The 17,648-nt window shown below is 40.7% G+C and overlaps 1 protein-coding gene across 2 annotated transcripts in view; it reads left to right on the forward strand.

The window, feature by feature from the left end:
- The first annotated feature begins 437 nt into the window (after positions 1-437).
- stxbp5l (syntaxin binding protein 5L) overlaps positions 438-17,648 on the forward strand; it is a 142,027-nt gene continuing 124,816 nt past the window's right edge. For both annotated transcript variants that reach the window (XM_073473897.1, XM_073473898.1), the window contains exon 1: positions 438-605. In XM_073473897.1, the coding sequence (XP_073329998.1) occupies positions 438-605 (168 nt within the window). The remainder of the gene's footprint in view (positions 606-17,648) is intronic.

The following is a 17,648-nucleotide window of genomic DNA, read 5'->3' on the forward strand; positions in this document are numbered from 1 at the left end:
GCTTCCCCTGATTATGTTGAGGAGGTGTGGGATGTCTCTCCGAGCCCGGGAGCGGATGTGACTTTAGGATGCAGCAGGAGGATGAAGTCGAGTAGTTTAAGTAGCGATGCTCTGATATGAGATAGACGACCCGCATCTGCAACATTGGCTGTAATCCTCACATCAAGACGCGTTTTTATTTCTTGTGGACGGCAGCCAGAGAGCAAGATGAGGTGCCTCTGTGACTTTTTAAATTGCACCTAAGAGAGAGACAGAGAGAGTGGTGGCTCTGTTTTTTTTTTTTTGCCCTGTAACTGCTGCAGGAAGCGACGTTTTCTTTCCTCGCAGCCTTGCGTCCGAGGAGAGGAGACCGGGAACTCTGGGAACAACAAAGAAAGCAGAGTGTTCGTCTTCCTCTCTGTCCCTGAGCTTAAAATACACAAAAGCACGGTAGTAACATGAAGAAGTTTCGGAAGGTGTTGGACGGTTTGACCACCTCCTCTCCGGGAGGGACTATCGGATCTCCATCGTGCGGCAGCGCGGCCGGGACTCCCACCGCGGCGCCAACTCCCAAAGAGATCGACGTCCAGGAGACGCTGGTGTCGGAAAACTTTCAGCTGTGTAAGGTAGGAGGTTTGTTCAGGTCTAGGCCGCTGACATCTGAACGGACTGAGCTCCACAGCGCTTCGATTCTGGCTTTTCCACATCATTACGCACAAATATGACGCTTTTAGACACGCTATGTCCAGATGTGGGCGTTTATGTAGTAGAAAGTTGGATTTGGGGAGAGTTGAGCCGCTGTTTGTTCTGCTTGTGTTAAAACTTCAGCACCACCTCGTCTCCAATCCTCCAGAGAGTGGAGGTAATTTTCGGCCAACCAGCAGTTAGACGCATCCAAAGCCTCTCCAGACAAAAGCGCGTCGCCCTCATCAACCTTATGATAAGCTTTTTTGTTTTCGGGCCTTGGCGGACAGATAATTGTTCCACCAGTCACCCCATTGTTCATGTAGACAATAAAGCTCAGCCCCCGCGGACACGTGTGTGTGAGGACGGCAGGTGTGCGCCTGTGCGCGGTGTTGGGCACACTCCAGCTCCCACCACCAGTACATGCGCCCCGTCATCATCAGCATGCTGCACAGGCTGCTGTAGCCTACACACACACATGTGATATAAACAATCCCAAGAAAGTCGATTAATAGCAGCCCTCCCGGTTGCATCAGCGAGCAAGCAGGCACGGATGGTGTAGGAGCGATGACATAACTGGTGTCCCTCCCTTGCATTAAAAAAAAAAAAAAAGAAAAAAGTGCACAGCAAAGCCAGCGGAGGGACCCTGCAGTACTGTCCTAGCTGTTGTGCTTTTTCACCGAGGAGGAGGGAGGGATGATGGTTGAAGGAGGGGGTGGTGGTGGTGAAGGAGGGAGGTGGGGGTATTTATAGCAGCCTCTGCCGCCCATTGCAGCCCTCTCTGGATGCATTTTTTGGAGCTGACTGCAGCGATTATTCCTCACCCTTAAAAGAAAACGGGGTGAATTCTAGATACGGCTGTAAATAATTCATTGAGAACCCGAGAGAAACCGGGTTGTTTGCGGAGCTATATTATTATTGGGCAGAGTGACAGTGGTGGAAGAGGGAGGGAGGGAGGGAGGGGATTTTTTGTGTGTTTTTTCTCACTTCTGTACAGAGGGAGGGAGGGAGGTTTGATTCACAAGCTGAAAAGGATGCTGCAGAGCACCCTCGGTAGGCAGGCAGGCAGGCAGGCTGGCAGACAGGGAGGAGAAAGTGCTGGAAAAAAAAAAAGAACAGCATGATTGCCTGGTCCCATGCAGGAAGCTGCTCCTCCATCAGCGAGTGGCTTAATGCATTGGACACTAAATCAAACTCCTCATGAAAAAGCCATGAGTGTACAAATATGCCCTCCATCCCCACCATCACCATCACATTTCCTCCAGTGTTTTTTTATTCAAGTCTGTGCAGGCGCAGGTTGTACTGTATGTCTGTGTCTGGGAGAGGGAGTGAGCGATGGGGAGAGGGAGGAAGAGGTAGTATAGTTGCACCAGTTATGCCTGTCAGTTTCTTTGAGAATGGAGTGCAGACGTGGTTTAAAGTGGGGTGGAGAGGTTTTATATATGATTTGTCCATTAAATTGTCCATTATAGGCAGCGTGTCAATCCCATATCCTTTGGTAAAGATATATTTGGGGCGTTAACGTGGCTTCCTCATGCTTGATAATAGTTCTCAACCCAGGTAGAGCTTTAAAAACATGCTTAAAACTATGAAACATGATCTGAAAGTAAAATAAAGTCAGTATTTGTACATGTTTTGGCTTAAAATACCTGGTTTTGCTGCTACAAACACGGCTGGAAATTGTCAAGAGGTCTCCTGAAAAATATAAAGCGCTGTCGATTACAAATGCTGAAGTTCCCTCGTCAAAAATGTCCAGTGGTTTCACACTTGCAAATGTTGGAACGCACTCTCAAACTGCGGTCACTGGCTTGGCAGCCGTCTCACCAACACTTTATTCTGGCGACCGGCTGCAACTCCAGCTACACAACACTCATGTTGAGAGAAAGTCGATGAAAGTGTTTGTTTGGACTAGAGAAAAGCAATTGGCAGGGTTTACAGCAAGTAAGTGCAAGGTGTGACCGACCAGTGTAAGTAAATACTGACATTTTGGGTGAAATAGTCTGTGATAAAGATGGTGGTTCTGATTATATTTTGCAATCAAGAGACTGAGCCTAGTGCGGTTCTGAAACTGTCCTGCTAACATTCTTCACAATACATTAATGCAATAAAACATGGTGGCTGCCTATCCGGTTCTGTCACCACAATCAGGGCTTGAAAATGTCCAGATGTCTCACCAAAAATGCTTGGTTTTGTTGCCTCAAACACAGCTGAAAAATGTCCCCATGTCTCAGGTCTCTCTTACGACATCTCGTCGCAAATATCGGATTTTGTTGCCAGTAACAAGGCTGAAAAATGTCCCAGTTTCTCAACAAAAATAATCCAGTACTTTCACGCTTACAAAAGTTAAAACGCTGTCTCAGTCAGTGGTCTCTGGCTTGGCAGCCATCGTGGCTAGCTATAAACGACACCACCATCCTCTTCTCCTCCTCCTCCTGACATGATAAAGTCAGGTCATATACATAAAATGTGAAGGTGATATGAAACATGTAGTAGAAATGGCAATATGATCCGTACAAATTTAAATGTATCGGCGGTAACATTTCTTGCTTGGCAACTGTGTCACTCTCCTCATCTAAAGAAGATACTGCTTTCTCATGTGGGATGAAGACAGAGAACAATGTGTCTCCCGTGACCTTTCTCCTCATTCATTTAAGAAACAAGTTATGTGCATAGCATACACAGGAGAGACTGATTTGTACCCAGTCAGGTTGAAAATTTAATTTAAATGTGGAGGTGTTGAATAAAAGTGAAAAGTGAAGTACACACACACCCCTCATGCTAGACTGGTTCAACATCGATATGAACACAGTGGAGAGAGACATGGCAATTTTCCATTAATTTCCCCAAATATTATTTGATTGGATCTTTACTCTCTAACAGGGATATAAATCTGTGAGCTGGTGCTGTATGTGTGGGAGGGTTTGGCATCTTGGCTAACTTCTCAAAGTTCGTCATGACTTCTGTCCTCACTGTGCAGTGTGGGAAGATGCAACAACTCGTGTTTTGTTTGGATTACACAGTATCTTTTTGTGTTTATAGTGAACAGTGTTGAGGTGCTGAAACAAGGTTCTGGTGAAATCTCACTCAGACCGAAGTGGCGAAGGAGGGAGTTGGGAGGGACCCAGCTGGCCGAGAGCCTCATTGAATCTATAGGTTCATTTCAGTTTACAGCAGCATGAGTTCAGAGAAAGTCATGGAAACAGATGGAGAGAGGGAGAGAGATTGGACTGAAGTGTGTTGTGTTGGTTGGTAATTAAATTAACTGAATTGAATGACACAATAAGAAGGTATTTATGTTCATGATAAATCACTTTACTTCATAAGAAACCACAAGAACAGCCCGTCTCAATGATAAAATGTTGGTAGTGGAGTTATGGGCTGCCAAGCCAGTGACCACAGTTCAAGATTGTGTTTCAACATTTGTAAGTGTGAAAATACTGGATATTTCTGATGAGGGACCACACCGTTTCAACATTTGTTGAACTGGACATTTTAAGGGAGTCCTTGGGACAATTTCCAGCCATGTTTGTGGAGACAAAACTGGATGTTTAGGACAAGTCATCTTGACCATTGCAGCCATGTTTGTAGTGAACAAAACAGGTATTTTTGCCAGGTTTTTTTTTACAAAAATAGTCCCAAACGCAAGACACACATAGAGGCAGGAAGGTAAAAGAACAAAAAGGTGAGCTTTAACACTGATGTCTGAATCCAAAAATCCAAAAGTGTGAACAAAAAATAGCAGGCGACAAAAACTGGCAACAAAAAGGCAGGCAAAGGAAATAACCAATGTAATACAAAAACTTAGGACAAAAACCAGAAAACAACGAGAAACAAATCAGGAACGCTGGGAAAACACAAGGACAGGGGGACAGGCACAGGAGCACAGGAGACGCATGGACAAAAACAGATGAACCAACAAAGAGTGAGGGAACAACACAGGCTTAATTACAAACTAAACTAACAAGGGGATGAGGTGCAGGTGGAGAGACACTGAGAACAGGGCAGTGCTAACGAGGCTGATGTGAGACAGGTGCTGGAGGGAAATCAGACTGAGGAGGAGCACAGGAACACTGGAGGGAACCAGAACACTGGGAACACAGGTGAGCAGGAAGTAGAGAGGATATAACTACAAAATAAAACAGGAAATAACGAACCACAAACCAAAACCATGACAATTTAAAGCCAAGACATGGTTTGCAGGATGTACATTGCCAACATTTATTCTGGTAATTGAGTAGCCAAGACATACTCTTATGAGCAAACACCACTCACCTCATCAACCTTATTATTTGTGTTATTTTATAGCATAAATTAGAAAATCTATCACTTTATGGTGCTTCAACTCTCTCTCTCTCTCTCATGCGATGCAGGGGGGACATGTCAGTGTTGTGTTGGTGTTATGATGTAATAGAACTAAAGAGGAGGACAGAAGGAAGGCAGGAGGATAAATGATGGCTGAGGCCAAACAGGCTTTATTTATTAACTGGCTTGCATTCCCATGCATGAAGCATGATGCTGACAGTTTTCAGGCTTATGGAACGGACACAGCACTTCTCTTTTAAACCAAACTACAACCTTTTTTTCTTCCATAACAGCCCATAATGTGTTGATTTAGCTTTAAATAAAATTGTTTAGAGTCAATCACCAAAAAACAGAAGTGGTTCCAACACAGAACTCTTCAAACATTCATGTCACACACAAGTGAAACATGAACAGACAATCTAAAGCTACTTTCCCTCTGGCGAGAACTACAGAACGGCAACTCAAACACCGAGAGACCAAAAATGGGTGAATGTACTCTCCATTAGTTTAGAGAAACTGTTGACACTAGCTGGTGAACTTTGAGCGATAGCGGCTGTAATTTTTTCTAAGCTTGCAGACCCAGAAGGGCACGATGTGCTCTCACATAGAGATTACAGAGAATGGAAAAAGAGAACACTCACTCAGCTCTTTGTGTTAAAAATGTATCTTAGATTAAGGTGTTTAGGTATCACCTCAAAGTCAGCTCAACCAACAGACTAAAATATATTTTCTATCTTAAATAACTGACTTTGCACTGCTTGTGTGATGCACAACATGCTTAAATTTGGACACCTTTGTCTCATTTCATGGACCATTTTGGTCTTTCAGTAGCTCGATTTTTATACTAGTTTTAAGAATTCTAGCCAAGCACAATTGGCTTACAACATTGGCAGATTTTTTTCGCTTGATAAAGACGATTTGAATATCTTTGAAAATATTTGGCTTCTTTCTAAAAGGGTTGTTTTTGCTCAAACTTGCTCTAAATGACAACTAAGCAAATAACAGCTCAGGTTGTCTGAAAAATGTACAAGCCTTGAAGAACTAGCTAATTCAGCAAAAGAAAAATTGGGTTGTCTCACTGTTAGAAACCCACAATAGGGACATGCTCATCAAAAGTGTGTGACTCAACAGTAGAAAAACATTGCACAATCTCACAAATCTTGATCTCTGGAGCCACATGCTGATGACAGGATCAGGACTCGGTGTAAACAGCTTGAATCATAGATCCGTCCCATCTTGTGTGACTGCTACAAGCTACTGCTGATGGTGGTGTAATGATGCATGCTGTCCTTACAGCAGAGCCTCATGTGAGTGCTATGCATGCAGGATGTAAACATTCTTGCAGACCAGGTGTATCCTTAATGCCCCTATAGATATTTCCAGCACGCAACATGTCAGCGCAGTCTCCAGATGTCTCAATCGTAGAGCACTTCTGAAAGGAGGTGGAGCACAAAGTTTGTAGCATGCCAAGCGAAACACTCTGCAGGAAGCAAAGACCTGAGTCAGCAACTAGCTGAATGCAGGCCTCAGATAATTTAAGGTTCTTCTATTGATCTCTGCAGGGAGGAGACAAAATAATGCATCAATTTCACTGTAGAATTACAGCTGATGGTTATTGTTCTTTATTTGGCTTCACTGATAGCTTAGTTTAAAGTAATTTTCATTCTTTCTTTTCAACACAAGGTCCTCTTACAGCAAGGGCAGGTTAGGAGTAAAATAAGGGAAATCAGAATAGTTCAGTACATGTTTTTTTTCAGAGAGATTGCATTAGAAAATAAATTATACAGGGCTGGTAGAGCGTGCGCCCCATGTACAGAAACTTTGTCCTCGCCACAGAAGCCCAGGGTCATCCCCCCTCTCCCACCTCCCAGATCCTGTCAATCTTCATCTGTACTGTCAGTAAAGCCGTGAAAACGGCAGAAAAGAAAAAAGAAAACATACAACACAAACAAGATTATATATATCAGTGGTTTGCAGGAACGTTAACCGCCAACATTTCATCCAGGTAACTCGGCTGGTGGATCACGGATACTTGTGTGTAACAGCGCTCACTTCTAGTGAACAAGATAGAAATCATCACCCGACTCTGCAGTTCTTCTGAGCTTTCCTTTTTACTGTCTTTGAGCTCATTGTTTTGGCATTCAACCTGCGACTTTAATGTTTCGGTTCATTCTCACCACAGCAGACTTGAACTTTTTGGAGCATGGACGTGGACACAAACACAGCTCCAAATGTTAGTTTTTCTTTGTATCTGCTGGATGTGTACAGTAAATGGGCAACTGTATGCTAAAGTTCACCAGATCAACACAAGACCTTATAACTATCATGTCAATGCTGTGTTCACAGGTCATTTCCATTGCCAAGTGATCAACACTCGCAGGTTTAAAATCTGACAGAAATCTGACAGTGTCAATCTGATAGGTTCAAATTAGAAGCTTCTCAATGAAAAGGGGGCACTGAATTAAAGAAAATGCTATGTACAACCTGTATATCTGAAAATAGGAGCTCTTCACAGTAGGAGAACCGCTAACAGCCAGATGTTTGATGCTAATTATCGCCAGCGTCTTTCATAATGACTGTCATTTGCATTCTGGGAAGTCTTTACCTCAGCTGACTTCATTCATATTCCATGTGCCATTTCATTTTTTCATCCCATCACCTCTCTCGAATGGAGTACTGGCTATTGAATTTCAATCAATGAAAAGTGAAGATTTCCATATGTATTAAGTCCTACTTTGAAGAACATGCTTCTAACCCCATTAATTAGAATTTTTGAATATTCTCATTATCACAGACAAACGTAAGCCGATGTGAAATAAATACGTGAGCGCACACTTGAGTGCAGCTCCGCTTTTTGACTTAATTTAATGCAGAAGTAGAGCTAACTATGCCTGGATGTTTTGACAGTCAGGCGACAATCTATGAGTGGTTCTATGCAGCAGTGTGAAGCCACACAGCCACTTATGCCTGTCATTTTTCAAATGCAAATAACTGAATGCAATCCATGCATATTTACAGTTTTTTAGAATAAGACGATGATCTTCAGTGTCAAATTTAGACTTTTTATGTCCAAACATCCACAAAGATCTCTTTCCTGAGAGGATTTGCGATGCTTTAACAACATCAGACCATTTTCCCATTTGCTTCAGAGAGAGCAATCATTATTTGATAGCCACCTGAAGTCACATGTCATGAAAACATAAGGCATTTTTAATGTTGGAGAAATTGGGTTAATGGTGCTTTTACAGGTGGTCTCTCTGCAATTGAAATTTCATATCTAACCTCAATTAGTTTTTAAGTGTTTTTAATATTTTGGGATCTGGGGCTTGTTAAAAAAGTACACTGCTGGGACAACTTGACCCCATTTACATTTCTAATCTCCTTTACTAAATGATTAATCTCAGAAGGGGAATGTACGATTACCCATAACACCAGAACAATCACATTTCAAATTAGGTTCCATTTTTAAAATATTTTTTCTATGTTCATTAAATTAGAAAATCAGACAGGAATCTGAGTCAAATGTTTTCATTAGCATCTCAAATTTGTACTTTTTCATAATGTCATCTTGGCTTTAGTAGTATTATTCATTTGGTCAGGTGCCATATTTTACTGAAGAAAACAATTTTCTTAAACTCCTGGTCAAAGTTAAGAGTTTACAAGTAAGCGTGTCTCCCCCCTGTCTATTCCCTCTGACAGTATGATACATGGGCTTGTAAAGATGACATCACCTCACTCCCTCGCCGGAGACCGGTGGTGGTTGTGATGATTCAGTGGGTTGACTTCCAGCCAGTCTCACATTACCATGTGTCAACTTGCCTGTCAGAAGCCCCTGTGTGGGATCAATTAAGGAGGAGTTGATGTCAGGCTGAGATGATGGGAAAAAGCAATATGAGAGGAGAAATGTTGAGCAAACTGCATACAAGTGAGACAGAGGAGGGCGGTTTTCAAGAAGTGCAGTGTGTGTAGGAGGAGTCATCTTCCTTACTCACTATTTTTTGGAAATCATATCAGAGAAATCTCATTAACACAATACAAGAATATGAAAAACCAGCAGAATATGTGACCAAATATCATTTTGCGATGGATGTTTTCTGGCTGTGTGGCATGAGTAAAACAAATAAAGTATTATTGAAGCGTTCTGAAGAACAGCATTAAATCTGTGCGACATGAAGATGCTGTGCAAACATGAACTATTCTAGCATATCTAGGTTATTTTTTCTCTGTGTGTTTGAGAAAGAAAAATAGCCCCCTCGTGATTCTGTGTGGGCTTTCAAAACGCTCGGTCCATTCTGTCTGTTGGTGCCGGCAGACTGCCTGCCTCACCTCATGCTGTGCAAATATAATGGAGTGAGCTTTTCCAACAGCCCTTCATTTCACTCAATTTCACATCGCATCCCTCTCATGAAATCTGTTTTCATTTTTAGGTGCTTCATCAACTGCTGCATAATTCCTCTTTTGTGTGATATGCGGCTCCTCGTGAGAATAAACTTCTGCTGAAATTTAGTTTGACAGAAAACCATCAAACTTTCCATTTAATCTTTACCTTTCAAATTAGGACCACCGATGTTATGACAGATAATCACTCCAGGCAATTTTTTAAGGCCCAACAGTTTCCTGAAAGGCTCCATCCACAAAGCATTTTTCTGTTTTTCATACTGTCGTTTGCTTGTGTTTCCGTGGCTACACCAATGTTCAAGCCTGGGGAGAAAGGAGATTGTGGAGATCACTCATCTTAAATCCACTGTTGACCCACACCAAAGTACAATAAATGTCTTGATTGTCTTCATGAGTAAAAAATGATCCTTCTGTTAAGACGTGTCAGATTAGGTGATTAGCAATTATTGCCATGACTTAGAGGAGAGACATGTTACACGAAATGTTTGTACCCTAGAAAACATAGCAGTAGAAGCGGTGTGTTTGATGGCTGTGTTTTGTTCAAGAAAGCCTATAAAGAGAAAGAAAACATGACTATGACCTTTCCTCTGTTTCACAGTTCCATCTTGCAGTACAATCACTATCATTCCTCTTTGCTTCGCCATTTGCACTATTGTGTAATCATATTGGTCAAAGTCACCAGTATGTGGAATTTGTCATACTAGGCGAGAAAGAACAAACAATTCTGACACACCTGCCTTTTTGTTTTGACCCCATGGTGGACCTTATTTAAAAAGAAATATCTATGGTGGTGAATGGTGAAACACAAATACGTTTTTTATTCCATTTGAATTGTGCCATGAGTTATGTATATGATGTTTGTGTATTTACAAGGCCATTTTTCAATTCAAGAAAGTCAGTTTTTTATAAAAAAAAAAAAAAAAAAGTATAAGACTGTGAAAATATGTTATGAGAAACACTACCCACCCAACAGTTGTTTAAGTGACCTCTGGTTCAAAGCTCACCAAACCAGTAACCAAAACCTTGAGGAGCCTGTCCTGTATATTAGCTAGCTCCCAAAACTGACTAAGGGGCCGATCAAACAGAGACTCGTCACTCCAGGTGCGGTCACTTTAAAAAACTCAACTCCAACTTTAACTTTATTTGTTCCCAAAGGGCAATTGGTTTAGCAGCAAGGCATAAAAGCAACTGACCATCATATGTACTAAATGTACTAAAAGTATCTTATAAAATCATCTTTGACAAACACCATATGTTTGACTCATGGTAAAATTCAATTATTTGTCTCTCACCATTAATTACCGTACATGAAATAAGGGGGCACACAAGGTCTGAACCCGGTCTGACCTTCTTCTGTTGCTCCTTTGCCATTTAACCTGCTGCCTGCAGAGAAACATCTATTTTAGTAATATAATCTTCCACACATTTGTTACCCTTTCTGTAAACTTTAATGTGGCTGAAAATATGAGCAAATACAATGCAAACACAATGTTTCAGTGCATGAATAAGACTGCTGAGTAGGAACTTTATTATGCAAAACAATCCACTTGGAACTGCAGTGCTGCAAAGCTTTAGACCAACATACAGTTTCTTTCCTGCCTCTCTGAGTGGTTAGCAGATCCCTCTGCTCTTAAGTGCTCCTGACAAGCACTTGACAAACCTCATGTACTGAATGTTCCTCTAAAAGAATCCAAAGGGTGTATGAAGAAGCTGGAGTTGAGTTTTTTTAGCTTTATCTTTATTTTTTTATTTTTTAGTTCTTGTATAATAGAAACGCAACTCGTTAGAGGATTCAAGGGTCCTTTATGGTATTTTTTTTACTTTCGAAATTCAGTCAAAATGTGCCGACAAGATTCCTTGCAACAGTGTTTTCAATAAATAAGAGACAGTGTGTTTTGGAAGGTTTGTTTTGGAATGTTTATTTCTAGTGTTTCAGCATTACATTTGTGCATCTTTAGTGATTTTAAGGACAGCTCAATGTACAGAAGTAATCAAAATAAAGCATTTAACTGTTGTCTTTACATATGACGCAGTGCTTTTGACTGAGAGTAAATAGCTGCTGTGATGTTCAGCCAATAAATGTGAATCATCTCATTTTGCATAAATACAAAAAATCTGTCTTGTGTAATAGGAGATAGCAAGGTCCACAGACATGCTTCCTGATTTGAGCTCATTGTCATTTAAAAAAAAAAAATGTAAATCATTTTTCCCATTGTGCTGGCAAAGAAGGTCAGTAGAAAGCTATTTTAATTACAGTTATATATTCCCCTGTGTAGATTCTCGTTGCCACCAGTGTATAAATGTGTGTGTAAATGGGTAAATGATGTGTTGTAAAGAACTTTGAGTGGTCGGTACAACTAGAAATCAATGCGAGAACAGTCTTCTCGCCTGTAACTCTACCACCTCCCGATGTGATAAACAGGTCATAAACAATGGGAATGTGATATGACACAAAATGTCAATATAGTATGTAGCTTACGACACATACAAATGTGAATGTTTCAGTGGCTGCAGAAACGTTCAAACATTTATTCTGCCGACTGGGCTGCCATGAAGTAGGAGCTGTAAAGCTCTTCTTAGATTTCTTGCCTCCTGCCTAAACAACAAAATCTAGTCAGAACCAGTTTCCAAGGTAGCATTTATCTTATCTTTAGAGTAGTCTCACCCTACTCTGACGTCAAAGGTCACAATGTCCCTTTTGAATTATTCTAGGATTGATTTTTAGCTCTTTTGTGGATTCACTTTTAACAAGCAGTATCAAACCACTGTGGCATTATAGTGTGCAAGCTAACAGCTACAGATGACGACTAAGTCTGTTTAGAAAAGGACTGCTAGAAGAAATGTAAACAGCTATTCAACCCATACAGAACTTAGAATATCAGGAAACATACCTTAAAAACAACACACTTTTATTTTGAAATCCAACCATGTGTGAATGTGGCTCCTTCTCGGTGATCATGTGGAGTCAGAGTGACATGTTGCATTACAGTGTCGTGGGTAGTAACACGTGACTATTTTGTCTACTCCCATTTTTTTTTCCTTCTTTCAAGCCTAAGGCAGGATGCTGATGCCACGGCTAATTCACTGACATGCCTGCTGCTGGGGTTAAAAGGTTAAACCACATATACAGTACATCCACACATAGCTGGTTTCTGACCCCACGGCTGCATGAAAGCACGACATGAAGCCACAGCGTGCAATCACATCTTTCACCTCCTCCACACACACACAGGCAGGAGACGCTTGCTTTGGACTTATATAATAGAAATGATATGTATGTATGTATATGTGGCTGTTAAGCCCACGCTTTCATCTGAAGAGACACATGCTTAACATTTCTCACATTTGACCCTTAAGAGGTTTGTGTTAAATGCTGCCAGATAACAGGCCCATGTGCTGCACTGCACTGTTCAGGATGTATCTGTGTGGAAGTACATGATCATCCCTACGAAACCAAAACAATCATGCAGTGTACTTTGATGAATATGCATAAATGCTCATAGACACTCCAAACATATATACATACTAGTGTCTCTCCCCCGCTCCCTCTGGCCACACACATAATACTGTGTAGTCTGCAGCTCTCATAAAAATGAGCCCACTACAGTCAGCAGGGAGGGAGGCTTACCCAGGCTCATTCATTCGTTCTCATACTTCAGAGCTCTCACACTGCATTCTCACCATGTTCACATTCTTGTGCTGTGTGTGTGTGTGTGCATTCATGTGTCGTGCAGCAAGTGCATGGAGGAAGTGCTTATTAGATCAGCCTCAGCCTCAGTGATGAATGAAACTCCCTTCATCCTTTGGCTTTCAGCACGATAAAGACTCACACCCTGGAAACCTTGAATCACTTTATTCATCTCCAAAGACAACGAGGGTGGTTTTAGATATCAAAAGCTCATACCTGCTACTTGCTTGCCACAGCACACCTACATTTGTTATAAAGGGCTTTTGTTTTCTTTCTCAAATTTTAGTGCCACGCAATCATTCCTGTGGTCGTTCAGATCACCTCTCGATGAAGCAGCGTGGGTGTTTTCCTTTGTATTTTCTGTCAATGAAGCAAGTTCCTGTTGCTGACGCATTTTTATTTGAACATTCTGTCGTATTGGTTCTCACTTCTCTTTAAACTATTTAGTATGTTAGGCAAACAGGTGATGAATTTTACATTACTTCCTGTGCCTGAGAGTTGTTTCACAGAAAAGATACACAAAACTTTGTGTGTAGAAGCTCGACAGAAGTGTTGTCACAACACAAGCGCCAGAACAAATCAATGAACGCCTCTGCAAAGCACCGATATTTTCAAACTTTACCTTTTTTCATGTTGCAACATTACATTTCTTTAGCTTAAATTTTCATTTTGGTCTTGCGACAACGCGGTCCTTATTGTCTAAGTAGCTTTAGACACAAAACCCACTTCGTTAAGGTTAGTAAAATATCATGTTTCGGCTTAAAATACCTGCTCTGGTCGCCACAAGGTCTTGTTAAAAACACCCGGTTTTGTTGCCACAAACACAGCCTGAGATGTGCAGACGTCTTTTTCAAAAGATCTGTCTTTATTCGCCATAAACACAGCTGGAAAATGTCCTCTGGGCTTCCTAAAAAATATCCACTTGCTTCACACATGCAAATGTTGAAACACAGTCTTGAACTGCAGTCAATGGCTTGCCAGCCATATCACCTGTAACTCCTCCAGCATAAGTCACTAGGTCATGATTTGGTCTGGCTGGCCAACTAGAAGGTTGTCACGAGTTACTATAAAAATGGCAGTAGTGAAAGCACATATATAAACCTAAGGTTACCAATCAGAATTTTTATCATGTGATCAGCCTAATTCTAAGCTCTCACCGGTTAAAACAAAAACTTAAATCTGCTCTTCTCATATAACTAACACACAGATAATAATCATCTGCCTCTGCAGTTTCCCCTCAGCTGCAGAGAGTTCCAGCATCTTTCAGCTCTTTGTTTTGGTTTGACAGATTGCGACTTTAATGTTTTTGTTCACTCTCACGCCTCTCATCAATGTTTTCTCAGGAAAAAGTATCTTTATATGCTATATCATAAAACAGCAGACAAAAAAAGTTAGAAATTTGCTGGTGTATATAGTTGAGCATATAGCAGTGAGGAGGATATTTTCCTCAGGAGGTGGTGGAGACCAAACCTGGAGCAAAAATTGTGTATTTTTTACTTATATTCATCAAGTGACCTGAAACATGATGACTGGATTTGTAAACAGAAGGTTTTTTGCAAATAGCTATAAATATGAATCTACCCATGATCATAAATCTCACATCTCCCAGTTGTATTGGTATTTTGGTGAAAGGAAATTGGTTGTTCATGTGGGCTGAATATTGTTAAAAAGAAAGCAATTTGTTATCTAAGTTGTATATAACAGCAGTTTAAACCTTATTTTTGTGACTTTTGGAGGTTTGAATTTATCGCAGGTTCCATTGTATTTGCCTGGTACATGACTGAAGACAGTCATTGAAAAGCTTTTGACATTACAATTATGAAACCTTGAAGTTTATAAATGCAACCAACAGACTGTAGTTGTGTAGCAGGCTTTAGAAAACACAGTTCTTTTGGGGTATAGCAAGCTTGGATATTGTACACATACTAACTGAGGTCCTGAGGAAGACCCGATGGATATCTTAACAATAAAGGGATGAATGGGATCTTGCTGTGTTGTGTAACCACTGTGTGTTTCAACTCTAGTTTCACATTCAGAATCCCCTGATCTCTTCTTCCACTTCTCCCCCCAAACGTCTTCTCTGCTACCCACGTTCACATTTGCCTCTTTTTTTATTTTGGGCTGCTCCCGACAAGATCAAAGGAATTTTAGAGCAACCTCAAAATATCTCCCTTTTAACACTGGAGGGTGAAGCCTCACGTATATCTTTGTTTGTTTGATGGGCGCTCTGGCTCTGTAAAGTCTCGGTAAATTGGAATAGATGTATGTGATGGGAATACTCTACTTTTCACTGCGCTACTGTCTCTCATCTTGACATTTAGCCTGAGGGGACAGGTGTTAAAACACCTGGGTGATACGGCGGCACAATCTGTATGTACACAGGTAACACGCACACAGGCAAGCTGTATGTAAAATACATTCATAGTAGATGAGTAATGCAAGGAGACACAAGCTTTCATATGTTTCTAGTGAGTTACAACACTGCAGTTACTCACCAGCTTTAAGTAACATGACTGAAACACACTTTCATTGAGCAAGCCAAAGGATCAGTGTGGGGTTTTTTTTACTGTGTAGCCTGTAATTATTTTACAAGTATATATTATTCATATTTTCCCTTTGCACCCTGCAACCCTCTGACCTTTAACAACTATTACACAACTGTTAAATCCTTTAAGTTTTTGCGAGGTCTGTGCTCCAATAATTACTGGTGTGTATAGCCAGATGAGTGATTTAAACAACAGGGAACAATTTTCAACGCTATGTTATTACTGTTGATTTATGCTTATGGATTCTAAAACATTATTATTATAATGGCAACACTGAAATGGTCCCATTTTTTATTTCAGGTATAGTTCACACACAGGTTTTAGTCAGCTAGAATCCTCTTTTGTGACACCCTAAACTCCAGTTAAATATTTCCATATTCTCCATTTCTCAGGCTTTTGTTTTCACTAAAACACTAATCCTATTACAGTTATATAATACATAGAAATATTCTGGATTGAACAAATTTAGCTTTCACAAACAGCTTCTGATAACTGCTGACAAACATTCAAATTGAGTCAAATTTTTTAAAAGTGAGTAGCCTACACTGTACATTTTGTTTTGGTGGCTTTGAAACAACATCTATTAAGATTATTGACATATCAAAGCATCTGTGATTAGAAATATATACCACATACGTCCCTTCTTCCCTTAAAGACTTAAACATTGCTGCTCCTGTGTATTAGCTTGCTCGCGGAACTGACAAACTCTCCTTTCACATAACTGCACTTGTCAACATGACCAGATTTATTGTGATTTTCATCTTTTTTAGTACCTTTTCTGTGCCAAGTTGGCGGGGCACGTTGGTGTTGGTGACGTATGTTGAGCGAGACGATGTAGTTAACTGAGCGGTTTAACACAAAACAAGATGATATTTACTTTATTTATGACAAACTGCAACTTTCTAGACTTGAAAAAAGGACCTTTTAAATTGACAAACATCATATAGTTCATGGCACAATTTCTCCACTACCTTACAAAGATTTTCTGAAATAAGGTCCCAGCATCCACCGGAAGGGGCGTGGCCTAAACCTATCACTTTAAGAGGGTGTTGCACTTGTATTGTGGCGCTTCGGCTTGGCTAGGCATCCAGTTTGTAGGCTTCCTCCCAGCATAAATGTATTTAGACGTCCACGGTACCGATACCTGAGAAGAAACTGGACTTCATCAGAATACTTCATTGTAAGGTATTTATCAACCTTCCCTTGACTGGATACGCAAACTCGCGCGCATCCACCAACTGGCTGGCGCTGCGTGTGGGCACGTGGACCCTGCGCAACCGCCAAATAACTGCTGATTACTAACGCAAATTATCTACTTGCCATTATTTTAATGTTTGCTGCCACCGAGGAGAAATAAATGCTTCTGTTGACGGACAAATGAGTCTCTCAACTGCTTCACCACAGAAATAAACCGAACAGTAAAGTTAGCTTAACGTTTTTTCTTTTTCTTTTTTAAAACAGCTAAGTGCTATCATAGGTTAAGTTAACGTTAGCTTAAAGTTAGCTCAAACACAGATGTGTCCCAGCTGCAGTTTGAAGCCTCGCAGCTTGCTAAAGAGCTGACAGGCTAATCTCGTCGAAGAATTTTAAAGGTTAGTGACCGTTCGCATTTCAACCTCACTAATTTTAAACAATGAAAGCGACCATGATGAAGCTAGCTTAACTGACCATAAGCTAGCGTTAAACATCGAAGCTGAAGTTAACAGCAATTTCTGGCTGGCATTGCTTTTCAGTAATGTCACGTATTTTGCTCCAAATTAGCTAGCAAACATATGTTGTAATGCTTGTTTCTCTTTTACAAGCGTTCTTAACACTGCAGTTTGAAGTGGAAAAAACTCAACTTTAACCAAATCTCAAAAGATCCATTGCACACAAAGGCTCTTCCAGATACTTGAGCTAAGAAAAACTAAAAAGTTACGCTACTTTTATAATGCTGGATAAATGTAAATGTACTGCTGAACACTTTTAATAATTGTACACACCTGCTGTTAATTAAAAAATGTTTTGGATATGAACTATATGTCTATTGTCCCCCTGTCCACCTCACTGAA

Source organism: Pagrus major, chromosome 9 (assembly GCF_040436345.1).
Source record: "Pagrus major chromosome 9, Pma_NU_1.0".
NCBI lineage: Eukaryota > Metazoa > Chordata > Actinopteri > Spariformes > Sparidae > Pagrus > Pagrus major.